The sequence below is a fragment of the Salmo salar genome, chromosome 01 (assembly GCF_965601325.2).
Source record: "Salmo salar chromosome 01, fSalSal1, whole genome shotgun sequence".
NCBI lineage: Eukaryota > Metazoa > Chordata > Actinopteri > Salmoniformes > Salmonidae > Salmo > Salmo salar.
In genome coordinates, this window is record NC_138291.1 from 16,740,001 (window position 1) to 16,757,867 (window position 17,867).

The 17,867-nt window shown below is 43.2% G+C and overlaps 1 protein-coding gene across 3 annotated transcripts in view; it reads left to right on the plus strand.

The window, feature by feature from the left end:
- LOC106566627 (arf-GAP with SH3 domain, ANK repeat and PH domain-containing protein 2) overlaps window positions 1–17,510 on the plus strand; it is a 124,163-nt gene extending 106,653 nt beyond the window's left edge. Inside the window, exons 17-28 of one of the 3 annotated variants that reach the window (XM_014135111.3) lie at window positions 838–1,027; window positions 1,529–1,614; window positions 2,362–2,477; window positions 6,877–6,944; window positions 7,115–7,228; window positions 7,383–7,608; window positions 9,406–9,558; window positions 10,211–10,328; window positions 10,668–10,723; window positions 12,508–12,587; window positions 13,134–13,253; window positions 14,571–17,510. In XM_014135111.3, coding sequence (XP_013990586.1) covers window positions 838–1,027; window positions 1,529–1,614; window positions 2,362–2,477; window positions 6,877–6,944; window positions 7,115–7,228; window positions 7,383–7,608; window positions 9,406–9,558; window positions 10,211–10,328; window positions 10,668–10,723; window positions 12,508–12,587; window positions 13,134–13,253; window positions 14,571–14,645 — 1,402 coding nt within the window. In that variant the 3' untranslated portion in view covers window positions 14,646–17,510. The remainder of the gene's footprint in view (window positions 1–837; window positions 1,028–1,528; window positions 1,615–2,361; window positions 2,478–6,876; window positions 6,945–7,114; window positions 7,229–7,382; window positions 7,609–9,405; window positions 9,559–10,210; window positions 10,329–10,667; window positions 10,724–12,507; window positions 12,588–13,133; window positions 13,254–14,570) is intronic. The other 2 variants (XM_014135177.3, XM_014135357.3) reach the window with 2 other exon arrangements.
- Window positions 17,511–17,867: the final 357 nt, after the last annotated feature.

The following is a 17,867-nucleotide window of genomic DNA, read 5'->3' on the forward strand; positions in this document are numbered from 1 at the left end:
CATCAGTCTCTTTCCTCACACGTATACACTCTATCCTCTCCTTCTCTCATCAGTCTCTTTCCTCACACGTATACACTCTATCCTCTCCTTCTCTCATCAGTCTCTTTCTGTCTCTATTCCCCTGTCTTCCTCCATCTCTCTCTTTCTCTGTCTTGTCTTCTCACCACCTCTCGATCTCTCTCCCTCTCTCTGCCTCTCTCTCTGTCTCCCCTTCCCACCATCTCTCTCTCTCTCTCTCTCTCTCTCCCTCTCTCTCTCTCTCCCCTTCCCACCACCTCTCTCTCTCTCTCTCTCTCTCTCTCTCTCTCTCTCTCTCTCTCCCCTTCCCACCACCTCTCTCTCTCCTTGTCTCTCTCTCTCTCCTTGTCTCTCTCCTGGTCTCTCTCTCTCTCCTTGTCTCTCTCCTTGTCTCTCTCTCTCTCTCTCTCTCTCTCTCTCTCTCTCTCTCTCTCCTTGTCTCTCTCCTTGTCTCTCTCTCTCTCTCCTTGTCTCTCTCCTTGTCTCTCTCTCAAATCCCTCTTCTGGCTGGTGAGAGGTGTTTGAGCCCCCAGCCCACGATGCAGTTACAATTGCCCTCCCAGTGAAAGTGACTGTAGGAGCAGATGGGCCCGTGACCTATTGGAAACATGTCACCACAAAGACACTCATAACCATTTATTATGAATGGAGCAATCAGGATGGGATCCCTAACTGAAAACATTTTCATTCAATAAGCCTTAGGGGAAAAAAGTCAAATTGAGCACACACATAAGACATTTAATTTATCCCTCTTTAGATGTATTGAGTTCTAACTCACACTTGGTGTACCCATTTGAATGGTCTTTCTCTCTGGTACAGGCAAGCCCGTAAGGACTTCATCACAGCCAAGTACACAGAGAAGCGTTTCGCCAGAAGGAAGTGTCCAGACGGGGTGTCCAAGCTGCACACGCTCTGTGACGCAGTCAAGGCCCGGGACATCTTCTCTCTGATCCAGGTGTATGCTGAAGGAGTGGACCTGATGGAACCCATCCCCCTGGCCAACGGACACGTGAGTCTACATGTCCTTCCTAACACACCAATACCTGTCACACTAGCATGCTGGCGTGGATCTTTCCATCACGGTACGGCTCGGCTCAGCAGTGTGACTCAATCCCAACTGTAACCAACACATTTTTGCTTGGATAGTGAGGGGTGGTTTTGTGTATTAACATTTTATCTGTCCAGGTGCTCTCAACTATCACAGCTGTAGTGGAATTCAAATGGCTGTATTTTAGGTCATTCTCTTCTGTGGGCTGTGAAAAACAACTTTTCCTGGCAGTGTAAATGCTTTAATTGTTACTCACTACAAACATCTGGTTCACATTCAGGGCTACTACTGCTACTACTGCCAATAGCAAAGCAGACTATCAAAAGGGAGCTTATGTGCAGATTTTGATCGAAGTCCCAGTGTTTCTGTGATGTCCGCTCCTCCATTTTGGCTCTGGTGTCTGTTGTGTCGCTGAGGTCTCAACACGGCCATTTTGGATCTTGTGTGTGTGTGTGGTTACAGGAACAAGGTGAAACGGCCCTTCACCTAGCGGTCAGATTAGTGGACAGGACCTCGCTCCATATCGTCGACTTCCTCACTCAAAACAGGTAAGGGAATAAAGGAAAACGTCAATAAGCTATTTGTAGAAACATGACTTGTCATTTGGCCATACATAACCATGCCATGACCAGTAACTGCTCATGTTAGCTTATTTTATTGACTTTTATTCATTTAGAAAATATAAAATTGATAGAATAACGAGATACATTATAAGTACATAACATTAGAAAATAACAAACATCACAGCCACCATAAACAATTCATTAATTTAAAAGAATTGCACACCTCGGTGAACTCCTTTATCATCAGGGTGTTAAACTGCCATAGTGGCACCACATCCACATGAATCCACATGGAATGATTCCAAAATTGTGGACCTGGATTTATCTAGTTCGGTGGAGAACTGAGGAGCCTAGAGTTAATCAACCCTGTGAACAGGTTTAGTAACTCAGGTTTTTATACTTTAACAACAACAGTTAGGTAAGTCGAAAGCTTGTATAGTAGAGCTTTGTAAACAAAAATGCAATAGTGAAGTGATCTACGGTACTTTTAATGAGGACAAGCCAACCTTTTGATACAGGATGCAGTGGTCAGTATTAAAACTGTCACCTATGATAAAGCGAAGGGCGTTATGGTAGACGGCGTCCAAAGGTTTAAGAGAAGTGGCTGCTACAGTTTGGTAAATGGTGTCACCATAGACAGTTGACACACAACTAAAACAATGAATTAAGCCCTTTCTACTGGTTACTCCTCCACCTCTCACTGGTTGCCTCCTCTGTCTCCTCTCCCCATAGCGTGAACCTGGACAAGCAGACAGCCAAAGGCAGTACAGCCCTACACTACTGCTGCCTGACTGACAACATGGAGTGCCTCAAACTGCTCCTGCGCGGCAAAGCCTCCATTGACATAGGTAAGAGACCATCACATCACTCCTCTTTTGGGGAAAGACTGGTTTGGAAACAGCATTGACACAAAATGTTAGTGAAGACTTTGTTAATTGTTGTCGAGTGTCTACCAATAAACTGATTTATGATGAAATTCATAGCTACAGAAATTGTAACTTTGAAGAAAACGAATGATGAAGACACACATGCATACAAACACCAAGTTTCCTCCACACGGATGTATTTCTTAGTCACGTTTTTGGGAATCGTTCCCAGAGGGCCCTGATTTGCCAAAAGACCCGGACACACCACTTTCTCACAACAGACCAATCTCTCTGACTCCAAACAAACTGGCCCATGATAACACAGAGAAAAAGAAACAGAGAGACTGTTTAGTGTGGGAATCCTGCTAATTATCGGTCTCCAGCAACACAGTTAACAAAGGAACAGGGGGGCCATGGTCTGTTGACCGGAATGTGTTTATGTGCCAAGGAATCATGTTGTTTCAGTCCACCAAGTATCACAGCCTATCTTGCTCTCTAGTTTAGGGAGACAGGGAGGGGAGATTGTGTTGTGACACACATGGCTGTTGACAAACGTGGCTTGGCTCTGCTTAGCTGCAGTAGGCACCTCCTGGCAGCCTAGATGTATGCTAGCATTGCGTTGACAGGTTGGTGAATTGGGTGTAAATAACTTCATAATTCATGCTATCGTGGCCTAGTGCTGCTAACTGTGTCGCGGGTTACTTGTCAGTGCTCGGCTATGAGGTGTTGACTTCCAGGGCAGTGTGAAGAGGACATGAGGGCTGTGTCTGAATACCCATTCTAGCGTCCTAAATAGTAGGTAGTTTGAGTATGCGAAAAAATAGTAGGTGACAATTTCGAAAATTGAGTATGCTTTAAATGCCCGGATATCATACTAATTTTGACTTCTCATGTACCGTAATTTCCGGACTATAAGCCGCAACTTTTTTCCCACGCTTTGAACCTCGCGGCTTAAACAATGACGCGGCTAATATATGGATTTTTCCCGCTTTCAATTTTTTTTTTCCAAAAAAACACATTCTGTGACGTGCTCAGTTTTTTGGCGGCATGAAGCTTTCATTAGACCAATGAAATTGCCGAATGGGTTAAGGTCAAATAACTTTTTGGTTTACTGTTTAGATTAAATCGAGCGCTCTCAAACTTCCCATCATTCTGATTACAGTAGTCATTTTGTCACCCTCATCATGGCAAAGACACGGAGAAATGCATATGATGCAGCTTTCAAGTTGAAGGCGATTGATCTGGCTGTTGGAAAAGGAAATAGAGCTGCTGCACGGGAGCTTGGTCTTAATGAGTCGATGATAAGACGTTGGAAACAGCAGCGTGAGGAATTGACTTAGTGCAAAAAGACAACTAAAGCTTACTGCAATTATTATAATTTTTTTTACAAGCCGTGTTTCGTTAAAGCCTATTTATTTTTGTTACAACCCGTGTTTCGTTAAAGCCTATTTATTTTTGTTACAAGCCGTGTTTCGTTAAAGCCTATTTATTTTTGTTACAAGCCGTGTTTCGTTAAAGCCTATTTATTTTTGTTACAAGCCGTGTTTCGTTAAAGCCCATTTATTTTTGTTACAAGCTGTGTTTCGTTAAAGCCTATTTATTTTTGTTACAAGCTGTGTTTCGTTAAAGCCTATTTATTTTTGTTACAAGCCGTGTTTCGTTAAAGCCTATTTATTTTTGTTACAAACCGTGTTTCGTTAAAGCCTATTTATTTTTGTTACAAGCCGTGTTTCGTTAAAGCCTATTTATTTTTGTTACAAGCCTTGTTTCGTTAAAGCCCATTTATTTTTGTTACAAACCGTGTTTCGTTAAAGCCTGTGTAAAGTTAATTTGGTTCAATGTACCGGTAGGCACCTGCGGCTTATAGACATGTGCGGCTTATTTATGTTCAAAATAATATATTTTTTTAAATTCAGTGGGTGCGGTTTATATTCAGGTGCGCTCAATAGTCCGGAAATTACGGTAGTATGAATGAAGTGTACATTTTTCAGGAATTTCACACCCACAATGCATTCAAACCGGATAAAAGGCCATCTTCGATATTTGACGGTTCTCTGAAAGTAATCAAACAATTACTAGAAGATTGCAAAGGAAACAAGCAAAGAGTCCCCTGCAGTGTTCAAATGTATGTTTTTTTTTGTCCTTAAAATGACCACAACTATTTAATCGTACATTTTTGAAAACAGATAATTATTTGCAGCCTGCCGTGCCTTTACTTTAACTAAATACTGTAGCTTACGTTAGCTACGTGCTTTAGTAGGACTTGAAGTTAGCTGGATAGCCGATAAGCTTGCTGCTGTTGAGCGACAACTTCATATTTAGCCTAGCTACACAGTTATCGATGCGAAGCCATAGCAAAGTAGTACGCAACAGTCGTGGCATACTGCATACTTTTTTACTAAACATTACATCATAAATTGTATGCGAAGATGAGTACATACTATGCAGTTTAAGTATCATAAATATCTAATTTACATAAGTATTCACACCCCTGAGTCAATAAATGTTAGAATCATCTTTGGCAGCGATTACAGCTGAGAGTCTTTCTGGGTGAGTCTCTAAGAGCTTTGCACACCTGGATTGTATAATATTTGCACATTATTGTTTTTAAAATTCTTCAAGCTCTGTCAAATTGGTTGTTGATCATTGCTAGACAGCCATTTTCAAGTCTTCCAGTGTATATTTGGCCTTGTGTTTTAGGTCAATGTCCTGCTGAAAGGTACATTTTTCTCCCAGTGTCTGTTGGAAAGCCGGTTGAAACAGGTTTTCCTTTAGGATTTTGCCTGTGCTTAGCTCTATTCCGTTTCTTTTTATCCCAAAAAACTCTGTATTCCTTGCCGATGACAAGCATACCCATAACATGTGCCACGGAATCGCGTTGTTTCAGTCCACCATGTATCACAGCCTATCTTGCTCTCTAGTTTAGGGAGACAGGGAGGGGAGATTGTGTTGTGACACACATGGCTGTTGACAAACGTGGCTTGGCTCTGCTTAGCTGCAGTAGGCACCTCCTGGCAGCCTAGATGTATGCTAGCATTGCGTTGACAGGTTGGTGAATTGGGTGTAGATAACTTCATAATTCATGCTGTCGTGGCCTAGTGCTGCTAACTGTGTCGCGGGTTACTTGTCAGTGCTCGGCTATGAGGTGTTGACTTCCAGGGCAGTGTGAAGAGGACATTACATTTACATTTAAGTCATTTAGCGGACGCTCTTATCCAGAGCGACTTACAAATTGGTGCATTCACCATATAATATCCAGTGGAACAACCACTTACAATAGTGCATCTAAAGGGCTGTGTCCGAATACCCATTCTAGTGTCCTAAATAGTAGGTAGTTTGAGTATGCGAAAAAATAGTAGGTGACAATTTCGAAAATTGAGTATGCTTTAAATGCCCGGATATCATACTAATTTTGACTTCTCATGTGGTATGAATGATGTGTACATTTTTCAGGAATTTCATACCCACAATGCATTCAAACTGGATAAAAGGACATCTTCGATATTTGACAGTTCTCTGAAAGTAATCAAACAATTAATTGAAGATTGTAAATGAGACAAGCGAAGAGTCGCCTGCAGTGTTCAAATGTACGTTTTTTTGTTGTCCTTAAAATGACACACACAGAGATTAATGGCTCAACTATTTAGTTGTACATTTTTGACAAGAGATGGTCATTTGCAGCCTGACGCATCTTTACAGTAGACACCATAACATGATGCAGCCACCACCACACTTGAAAATATGAAGTGGTACTCGGTGATGTTGTGCTGTATTTACCCCAAACATACGGCTTCGTATTCAGGACATAAAGTTTATTTCTTTGCCACATTTTTTGCAGTTTTACTTTAGTGCCTTATTGCAAACAGGATGCATGTTTTGGAATATTGATATTCTGTACAGGCTTCCTTCTCTTCACTCTGTCATTTAGGTTAGTATTGTGGAGTAACTACAATGTTGTTGATCCATCCTCAGTTTTCTCCTATCACAGCCATTAAACTCAGTAACTGTTTTAAAGGAACCTTCCAGATTGTATGTGTGGGGTACAGAGATGGGGTAATAATTCAAAAATCATGATAAACGCTATTATTTTACATAGAGTCCATGCAACTTATTATGGGACTTGTTAAGCACATTTTACTCCTGAACTTATTTAGGCCATAACAAAGTTTGACTCTAGACATTTTTAGCTTTTCATTTTTTATTAATTTGTAAAAATGTTTATAAAAAAAATCATAATTCCACTTTGGCATAATGGGGTATTGGGTGTAGGCCAGTGACACAAAATCTCAAAAAGTCAGGATGTGCGAGTACTTTCTGAAGGCACTGTGTACTGTATAAATCAATGGATGATCAATTAATAGACAAAAATGATGTCTTCTAGCTAGTGAGTCTGGGGAGACGCCGCTGGACATCGCTAAGAGACTGAAGCACCTGCAGTGTGAGGAACTGGTGAGTGCTGTGTGAGTGCTGTGTGAGTGCTGTGTGAGTGCTGTGTGTGCGTTTTGTGATTTCTTTAGCAAGATAGTCACCGACTCCTATCTTTTAACTTTTTATGAGCCATTAATCGGTGTGTGTGTGTGTGTGTGTGTGTGTGTGTGTGTGTGTGTGTGTGTGTGTAGCTGAACATGGCGCTGGCGGGGAAGTTCAACGCCCATGTGCACGTAGAGTACGAATGGCGTCTGCACCATGAAGACATGGACGAGAGTGATGAGGACCTGGAAGACAAGGTGAGGGTGAGGACCCTCTTCAGATTATACACACAGTTACACACCATGAACTCACCACACACACACATAATAGTACATACAGTATATACACATACATAACACACACACCATGGTGACCTTTCTATAATCTTTGACCCCTGACCTCTCATTGGCCCTTCAGCCCAGCCCCCATCGGAGAGAGGAGCGCCCTGCCAGCTGCTACACCCCTGGCTCCAACTCCCACCTCCAGCCCAGCCCGGCCTCCCTGGCACGGGACAAGCAGCGTGGTGGGTACATGCCCAACCTAGTCACCAACGAGACCTATGGTGCCATCCTCAACGCCAGCCCTCCTGCGCCAGGTGGGCCCGCCACCACCTCTGCACCCCCTCTGCCCCCACGAAACATAGGTACTTTATTTTTCCTTTTTAAAATGTTGTAGCAAGGTGGATGTGGCATACAGTTTTCATTTGTGGATCGACTATGTAAAAAAAAATGCCGCTAGATTTTAGTTCTGGGTTAACCAAGATTAGCATGCAGTAGATGTTTGTCTATATAGAGCTGTATTTCTTTGGCAAAACTTTCAGAATTCTATGAACCGGTTTAGTTTGTTCAGTGAATCCGTCTAAATGGTATTTGAGCACGGATTTAGATTCAAAATGTTAAAAAGTGCTCCTGATTTGAAATTGATAAACGTGATCCATATCAAAGGACCCGTCAAGCCCTTTTCAACCCACATTCACCTCTCATCCTTGCCATTTTTGGAGAATGATATTTATAATACATGCCCAATGAGTTCAGTTCAAATACAGGGAAACCTCATTTGGCCACATATCTGTCATCTACTGTAGATGCCTTCTCTAATGAATGCATTGTTCCATGGGGACTTGTGTGACTCGTGTAGCGCTCTGATCTATTTGAAGGGCAGAGAGGGTTCTGGATATGGAGCAGGGACCATCACATTGGTGGCTGCTGGCTGAGCTAGTGAGCTACTTTTCGTGAAAGTTCTCAAAGTGCACTCCATAGCCCATGATGAGAGGCATACTGAAAATAGCCCATCCGATCACTGGAAAGCAATTTGAACTCAATCTGGTTCATGCTCATTGAAAACGGTAGAAAACATTCCACCTTGCTAAACAATTTGTTTCAATTCAACTTACTTACTTTACATTCAAAGCACATGTCGTCTTTACTTACTTACTTAGGCCCGTTACCACACGAGGAGCATAACCCCTCAACAACTCCTCTCCAGTGAACTTGACTTTGGGCAGTCTTTTAATTCCAGGATTAGACAGTCTTTCTGGGTTCTGCTTCGGTGTCACGCCTCAATCAATCAAATGTATTTTATAAAGCCCTTTTTACATCAGCAGTTGTCACAAAATGGTTTATAGACACTCATTGACCAGTTTATTAGGTACACCCATCTAGTAACTGGGTCAGAGCGCCCTTTGCCTCTAGAACAGCCTGAATTCTTCGGGGCATGAAAACGTTGCTCAATTGGTGTCAAGGGACCCTAACGTGTGCCAGGAAAACATTCCCCACACCATTACACCACCGCCACCAGCCTGTACCGTTGACACCAGGCAGGATGGGGCCATGGACTCATGCTGCTTACGCCAAATCCTGACTCTGGCATCAGCATGACGCAACAGGAAACGGGATTCGTCGGGCCAGGTGATGTTTTTCCACTCCTAAATTGTATACTGGAGGCACTTCTCCTTGTTCTTAGGTGATGGGAGTGGAACCTGGTGTGGTAATCTGCTGCAATAGCCCATCCGTGACAAGGAACGACTAGTTATGTGCTCTGCACACCACTGTTGTACTCCGCTGTAATCTGCCTGTTTGTGGCCCGACTGATTTTGTTTGTCACACCATTCTCGGGAAACCCTAAACACTGTTGTACGTGAAAAGCCCAGGAGGCCGGACGTTTCTGAGATACTGGAACCGACGCGCCTAGCACCGACCATCATACCACACTCAAAGTTGCTTTGGTCATTCGTTTTGCCCATTCTAATATTCAATCGAGCAGTAACTGGATGCCTGTCTGCCTGCTTTATATAGTCATGGTCACATGACCATTTTCGGGAATGGGGTGGTTTACCTAATAAACTGGCCGCTGAGTGTATTCCCAGCCTAAAACCCTGAAGAGCAAGCAATGCACGTCTTCAGGAACCAGCTTTCCCCCACCTCTCTCCTCCCTCCTCCAGTCCAGATGCCAGGTCTGTGTGGGATGGTCCAGTCATCAAGGTCCTCTGGTTGGAAGCCTGGCTCAATAGACCTGGGGGGCCGACAGAGGTCCTCCTCAGACCCCCCCAACATGCACCTCCCGGTACCCCCCATGCGGGTCACCTCAACCACTGGTAGGCACCCCTCACCTCCTAGGTCTCATTGTCTGACACATCATGGTTAAAGGGAATTTTAAAATGGTTTCTAGGTTTTCTTACCCTGTAAGCAGTCTATAGACAAGGTATGACAGAAATCCATGCATGTTTGTTTACCTGGCCGCTTTTTCAAATGAGAACTTGTTTGCATTTGTGGCACAAATCCAATTGTACTTTTATCATTTTTGCGTTTCATGTCCAAATACCCCAAAAGTTCAAGTATTGTTGTGGCAGCATCATGTTAATCGGTATGCTTGTCAGCAGCAGGGACTGGGAAGTTTATCAGGATCAAAATAGATATGAAAGGAGCTAAGCCCGGGTAAAAAGTAAGAGGAGAAATCCGCAGTAGGCTTCTGAAAGCGCTGGGATAGTTTTATGCCAAAGACACACCAGAATGGCTTTCCATGTGTTCCTGAATGGTCCAGTCTCAGTCCTGAAATCTGCTTGTAAATCTTAAACATGGTTTGGATATTGCTGTAAATTTAATTTGTATCAATTCAGTTGTAATCCAATTGGTTTAATATGCATCCAGAGACTAATGTTGCAAAAGTAGCAGTGGACACTGAGGACAGAAATACGCCCTGTTTCAATAAGAGAAAGGGATGGGTAACTTCTCTCTCTGTCTCCCTAGGTCTTGCTCCTCCCCCCGTGGCCAAGACAGTGAGTGTGATGGAGGCTATGAACCAGCAGTCTAAACCAGGGACCGGACATGGCCACAGCAGAGCCCCACCTCCCAAGTCTCCATCTGGGTGAGCATACACACACACACACACACACACACACACACACACACACACACACACACACACACACTGCCTGAGGCAGCATGTTTTGCTTCGATGAACACAAAGAAATGTTACTTTTGGAGAAAAACACCAATAGGGTTTCTGGTTTACAACTACATTAACTTCCAAGCTGAGCTCCTAAAAGACAGAGCTCCTCATCGACATGGTTCTACTCAGTCTCCCATAGGTCTGAGTTGTGACTGTCAAAGGGAAATGCGCTGTCAGGGGGAAATGCACTGTGGGGTAAATGTGTTAATTTAAGCACATGATAAGCAGCAGCTGACTACTGTTTGTGGTTTTCAGCAACGCCAAAAGCTTCAGCAAAGGACCGACTCGAACGGGGTCCATCGAAAGACCAGGTGGGTGTAAAAAAATAAATAATTTACCAGTCAAAAGTGTGGACACACCTACTCATTCAAGGGTTTTTCTTTATTTTTATTATTTTATACTTTGTAGAATAATAGCGAAGACATAAGAACTATGAAATAACACATCTGGAATCATGTAGTGACCAACAAAAAGTGTTCAACAAATCAAAATATATTTTATATTTGAGATTCTTCAAAGTAGCCACCCTTTGCCTTAATGACAGCTTTGCACATTCTTCGCATTCTCTTAACCAGCTTCACCTGGAATGCTTTTCCAACAGTTTTGAAGGAGTTTCCACATATGCTGAGCACTTGTTGGCTGCTTTTCCTTGACTCTGCAGTCTAACTTATCCCAAACCATCTCAATTGGGTTGAGGTTGGGTGATTGTGGAGGCCAGGTCATCTGATGCAGCACTCCATCACTCTCCTTCTTGGTCAAATAGTTCTTACACAGCCTGGAGGTGTGTTGGGTCTTTGTCCTGTTGAAAAACAAATGATAGTTCCACAAAACGCAAACCAGATGGGGTGGCGTATCGCTGCAGAATGCTGTGGAAGCCATGCTGGTTAAGTGTGCCTTGAATTTTAAATAAATCACTGACAGTGTCACCAGCAAAGCACCATCACACCTCCTCCTCTATGCTTCACGATGGGAACAACACATGCAGAGATCATCAGTTCACCTACTCTGCGTCTCACAAAGACACGGTGGTTGGAACCAAAAATCTCAAATTTCAACTCATCAGATTTCCACCGGTCTAATGTCCATTGCTCGTATTTCTTGGCCCAAGCAAGTCTCTTCTTCTTATTGGTGTCCTTTAGTAGTGGTTTCTTTGCAGCAATTTGACCACGAAGGCCTGATTCTCCTCTGAACAGTTGATGTTGAGATGTATCTGTTATTTGAACTCTAAAGCATTTATTTGGGCTGCAATTTCTGAGGCTGGTAACTCTAACAAACTTATCTTCTGCAGCAGAGGTAACTCTGGGTCTTCCTTTCCTGTGGCGGTTCTCATGAGCCAGTTTCATCATAGCTCTTGATGGTTTGTGCGACTGTACTTGAAGACACTTTCAAAATTCTTGACATTTTCCGTATTGACTGACCTTCATGTCTTTAAAGTAATGATGGACTGTCGTTTCTTTTTGCTTATTTGAGCTGTTCTTGCCATAATATTGATTGGTTGGGATTTGTAAACTGTAAATATTGTTAATCATCAGTATTACTAGAGACATGAGGGGTGCCATAGTCTAGGGTCTACACCAGAAGTTAATAGCTGTCTGTAGGAGGAATGGTTATGGTGGATGTAATTAAGCTTGGAATGTACTTAGTGGAGGGAAGATAGTCACATGTGGCAGGCACTGATAAGGATGGAGAGATGTGGATTAGTGATGAAGGGGGTCGAGGTCAGGTCACGTTAAGGGAGAAGGAACAGTTTATTGCCCGAGTCACTTCATTTTCTGCCTAGCAATAGAGATGTAATGTTTAGAGAGAAGAATGACGTCACCCAAATTGGGGTATATATACTACCACTAGTGGAAATATGTCTATCTGTTCAGCTGTTCGATTGTTTGGGTGAATAAACTTGGTTGGAGCTTTCATAGTGTCCGTCAATTTCTTACTGTGATATTTACAACCTAACACTATGGATTGGTCTTTTACCAAATAGGGCTCCTGTATACCACCCCTACCTTGTCACAACACAACTGTGGGTCAGTTCCAGCCTGTATGGTTGTGTGGAACAGTTTTGTTTTCACAACGATGTAATTTCCTCTTCCTCCAGCTAAGGAAGTGCCGGGATGCCCCCAGAACTCGATAGGTCAATCGCTGCCTCCGGCCCCCATGCCTAGGAAGACCTATTCGGTGAGTTCCTTCCTCCTACCTACCGTTGACCCTATGGTTGTTTGTCCTGTTGTTGATTGGACAGTGATTTTCACTTCTGTATCTGATCTTATGTTTCAGTTGGTCTGATTGTCCCTGTCGCTCAGTGCATTTGAATATCATCGTCTTTAACAGTGTTTTCTCTGTGGTTTCCTTCATATGCACACCACTACTAAGAGGGAGGGAAACTTTGAAGTGTGTACTTGTTCCTGATACCTCTGCGGTCAATGGCTACCCTCCTTACCCAGTCAGATGTTTACTATGTCCTGTGTCAGTGGTTCGCTATTCAAACCTCCAGCAGTCACTGTGGAACAGGGTGTCAAACTGTATACTTGCCTGTCTGCATTTAATTAGAATGACTAGAATGGGAAAATCCCCTCAGACCACAGCAATTTGACATCATGGTTCCATTCAATGTGGCCACCAGCCCACCTGTCACGGAAGATTGACTTGAATGGGAATGTTCGTTTTAGTAATGATATTTCTATGCCTGTCTGTCTCTCTTCCTATTGAACCTGTGTTTTTCAGAAGCAGAGGCCCAAGCGAGTAAAGGCCATCTATAACTGTCTGGCAGACAACCCAGACGAGCTGACCTTCTCTGAGGGGGAGGTGATCGTGGTGGACGGGGAGGAGGACCAGGAGTGGTGGGTGAGTATCTGTCTCTCTCTCTGTGTGTGTGTGTGTGTAGATCAGGCTCCTGGACACGCTCACTTTCTGAAAGTGTTTGTGTGTGTAGTAACTGGGTCGGCATGGCTACTGCATATGGATTTGTGTGAATGGATTTAGAAACTGGAGAGGGTGGGTGTGTGTTTGTGTCATCATTCACACGCAGTAAGAGTCGTCCGGCCCAGTTATGGTCCAAATCAGGTCCTTACCAAATACCAAGAGCGTCCAATGAGCATGTGTCAGAAACCATGGTGGCGTCAGCAGCAGAAAGCCATGAACTCATTCTGGCCAAATCTCTGTCACTCTCAATTCAATTCAAGGGCTTTATTGGCATGGGAAACATATGTTAACATTGCCAAAGAAAGTGAAGTAAATAATAAACAAAAGTGAAATAAACAATAAAAATGAACAGTAAACATTATACTCACAGAAGTTCCAAAAGAATAAAGACATTTAAAATGTCATATCTCTCCCTCTCCTCTACCTTCCTCTGAGAAGTCTGCTGTCTGAATACAGGCCAGCTGCAACTGTTGTCTGAATACAGGCCAGCTGCAACTGTTGTCTGAATACAGGCCAGCTGCAACTGTTGTCTGAATACAGGCCAGCTGCAACTGTTGTCTGAATACAGGCCAGCTGCAACTGTTGTCTGAATACAGGCAACTTGTTTTTCCCAAAGCCACCTCTGCAAACATGACCATATTTAGTCACTTGTATATGGGACTCTTTATATGGGACTCTTTATATGGGACTCTTTGCAGTCAGCATGCCAATTTCACGGTCCCTCAAAACTTGAGACATTTGTGTTGTGACAAAACTGCACATTTAAGTGGCCTGTTGTTTCCCCCATCCCAAGGTGCACCTGTGTAATGATCATGCTGTTTAATCAGCTTCTTGATATGCCACACCTGTCAGGTAGATAGATGGATCACCTTGGCAAAGGAGAAATGCTCACTAACAGGGATGTAAACACATTTGAGAGAAATAAGCTTTTTGTGCCTATGGAACATTTCTGTAAAATGTTATTTCAGCTCATGAAACATGGGACCAACACTTTACATGTTGTTTGTATTTTTGTTTGGCATAGAAGGTGGTAGTAGAAGACCACAGAGGTGAATGTCTGTGTTGAAAGTACACTGGGCTCTTGGCTGGAAAATGCTGCAGTTAAAAACACTGTAGTTATGCTGCATCTCTCAATCTATATGCAAACTAGTGAGTGTTTACTAACAAAAGTGTGTGTGTGTGTGTGTTTTTCCCTGTTATCAGTGTGTGATGTTGTACATCTCTCCTGTTCTCTCCCAGCTGGGCCACATTGAAGGAGAACCAATGAGGAGGGGGGCTTTCCCCGTCACATTCATACACTTCATCATGGACTAAAGGTCAAAGGTCAACACAGGCACTGATCTGTGAAGGAAACCTCCACCTCCCCACATCTGCTGGTTTGTGGGACGACACATCATCATCATCATCATCAAGCTTGTGCCTGCGCTAACACTACAGAAGAATCAAGTGTCTCTGCCCAATGCTTTAGCTGGACAGTCTGGGGGTTGCCATGACAACATACCCACCCTTCACTCCGGGAATGTTACGTGACGTCATATCACTGCTCTTTAGACCAAGCCAGAAAATGCTCATGAGGAAACTGTTTAGACTTGTGACATTTTAAAAAACAATGATTGTAGTGAGTGTTCACAACATTAAGGGGATTATTGACTAAATCAAGATTCTGTTCGCTTGGTTTTCCTCTGTGTGAATTGTACAGTAAGTTATTTAAAAACAACTGATAGAGGGGACTACACACAGTAATGTGGATCTTTAGGATTTCTTTCACGTATTGTTAATGTGAATATAGTCAATATGCTTACTTTCCACCTCTTTGCATGGTTAAAGGGTGAACAATTTTTTTAACGCATAATTGCTTAGTAGTCAAAGACATGTAAACTTTTTAGGACTTTCAATGTGGGAGGAAAAACTTAATTCAAAATGGTGCTAACCCAGGAATATGCTAGGAGCCCTCACCTAGGGATGATCCACTGTCCCCATCTCAAGACAGCCTGTAACGTGGTAACAACGGGGGGTTAATGTGGGACAGCCTGTAACGTGGTAACAACAAGGGGTTGACGTGGGACAGCCTGTAACGTGGTAACAACGAGGGGTTAATGTGGGACAGCCTGTAACGTGGTAACAACAAGGGGTTGACGTGGGACAGCCTGTAACGTGGTAACAACGAGGGGTTAATGTGGGACAGCCTGTAACGTGGTAACAACAAGGGGTTGACGTGGGACAGCCTGTAACGTGGTAACAACGAGGGGTTAATGTGGGACAGCCTGTAACGTGGTAACAACAAGGGGTTGACGTGGGACAGCCTGTAACGTGGTAACAACGAGGGGTTAATGTGGGACAGCCTGTAACGTGGTAACAACGAGGGGTTGACGTGGGACAGCCTGTAACGTGGTAATTATGGGTTTATGGGAGTATATGTAAACCTCCATTGATCACACCTAGGAGAACCCAGGCTCACTACCCTGTGTGTGTGTGTGTGTGTGTGTGTGTGTGTGTGTGTGTGTGTGTGTGCGCGCGCGCATCAGCTTGAAACCATATCAGTTACTTACAGCACATTGTCTTAATGTCGATGGTCTACAGTGTGATGCCATTATAAACTGGATGGTTCGAGCCCTGAATGCTGATTGGCTGACGGCCGTGTTATATCAGACTGTATACCACGGGTATGACAAAAGTTATTTTTACTGCTCTAATTACGTTGGTAACCAGTTTATAACAGCAATAAGGCACCTCGGGGGTTTGTGGTATGTGGCCAATATACCACGGCTAAGGGCTGTATCCAGGCACTCCGTGTTGCGTCGTGCTTAAGAACAGCCCTTAGCCGTGTTATATCGGCCATATACCACACCCCCCCGGGCCTTATTGCTTAGTTATAAATGGATAACTATCTCAGCTGCATAGATCACACTTAAGTTGTGAACCTCCATCACTCTGTGGCTAATCTTTGGGTTGAGCCCTCAGGCCTTCACACTCTACTTTTTGTTGTTTGCTGCAGTAGAGCAGGAAATGTCTGTCCTCTCTGGCTTCTGTGGAGGGTGGGCAGTGTAGCGCAGCAGGAGAGGTGAGTTAAGGGGGACAGAAGTGTGTGTGAAAGCCAGTGGTCCGGTTTCTGTTTGATCTCTGACAGAGACAGCAGAGGGGTTTATGAAGCTCATGGGGTGATGGCTCCTGATGTCCTGTGCCTTGTATCTGTCATGGACAGCAGGCTACCAAATGGCTCTCACACAGAGGTAGATGTGGTCGACACACACAGTTGTCATTGTACTAAAAACAACTTGTCCTGTGATGAGGTGCCATTGTAAGGGGTTAAGGACAATGCAGCTACTTTTTACACACACTCTCTCACACACACACACCTACTATAGTATTACATCTGTTTCATAGTGCTCAGCACTAGATTGTACCATATTATACAACTTGATTACTAGCTAGGACCACAGTAGTTGCATACTACCCATGTTTTATATACATACTAGTTCCTGTACTGAACAGACATGTTTTATTTTATTTAATATTCCTACATTTTATGTTGTCTGGTTTTGGTTGCAGAGCAACTCTCTGTACATGTTTTGACATTTAATCTTAAATGGGACATACAGTTCCCTCGATTGTGAATAATCTTCGATAGGCGACAACAAGAGGTGTCGCATGTGAAAATGTACATGACAAGCCTCCCCATATTAACTCACTGGAAATAGAATGGCTCATCTGTTAATGTACATAGATTGTTTGTTGAAATTTAAATATAGAAGAAGAGTTAATAACCTTGGCAGTGACTGTCTCTTAATCAGGGCTGGGGTCAATTTCAATTGAAGGCAGTCAATTCAGGAAGTGATTTTAATTTATAATAAGACAATATAAAATGTTTGAAATAGCTTTTATTCCTCATTTTATTGAGGAGTCATTGACAATAGAAGCAGTTTTTTTCTAAAGATTTTTTGTTGTTATTTAAGTTAACTTCAATTCAAATTTACCTCAGCCCTGCTCTTAATGCACTGTGGTAAAGTGTGGTTGCCATATTGTGTTCTAGCTGGTGTTCAGTGTGTATGTAGACTAGCAGAGAATCTATTCCATTCACGCTCATTGACTGTGGATCAGTGCATTGACTCTAACCTATTCTGCAAAATAAATGGAAAACTGATACTGGAATAATAAAATCATTCCTGTTTTTCCCCTCTATTCAGGTCAAATACTTATTTTGTATTTATGATAATGTTGTCGCTTCTAAAACCATGTTCTCAGGGTGTAAATGTGTAGTATGTGATTGGAGAAATCCAGAGTGCTAGACTACTAGCTTGGTAAATTTCTGGACAGTACACTGAATGAAGAGCTCCCTCTGGTGGAGAATGGTCAAACCCAATACAGCCCAATCATATCTCCATGGTTCTCAACTTTCTGCTATTATCATATGTTCTGGAGCCATACGACCGCACTAAAGGTTTACATACACAGTGAACTCTGAATCCCGGCCTTACGCCTTAATCACGTCGTGGATTACAGGCATCGCTGTTTTTAAAAGCAATGTTCCCACGTGCG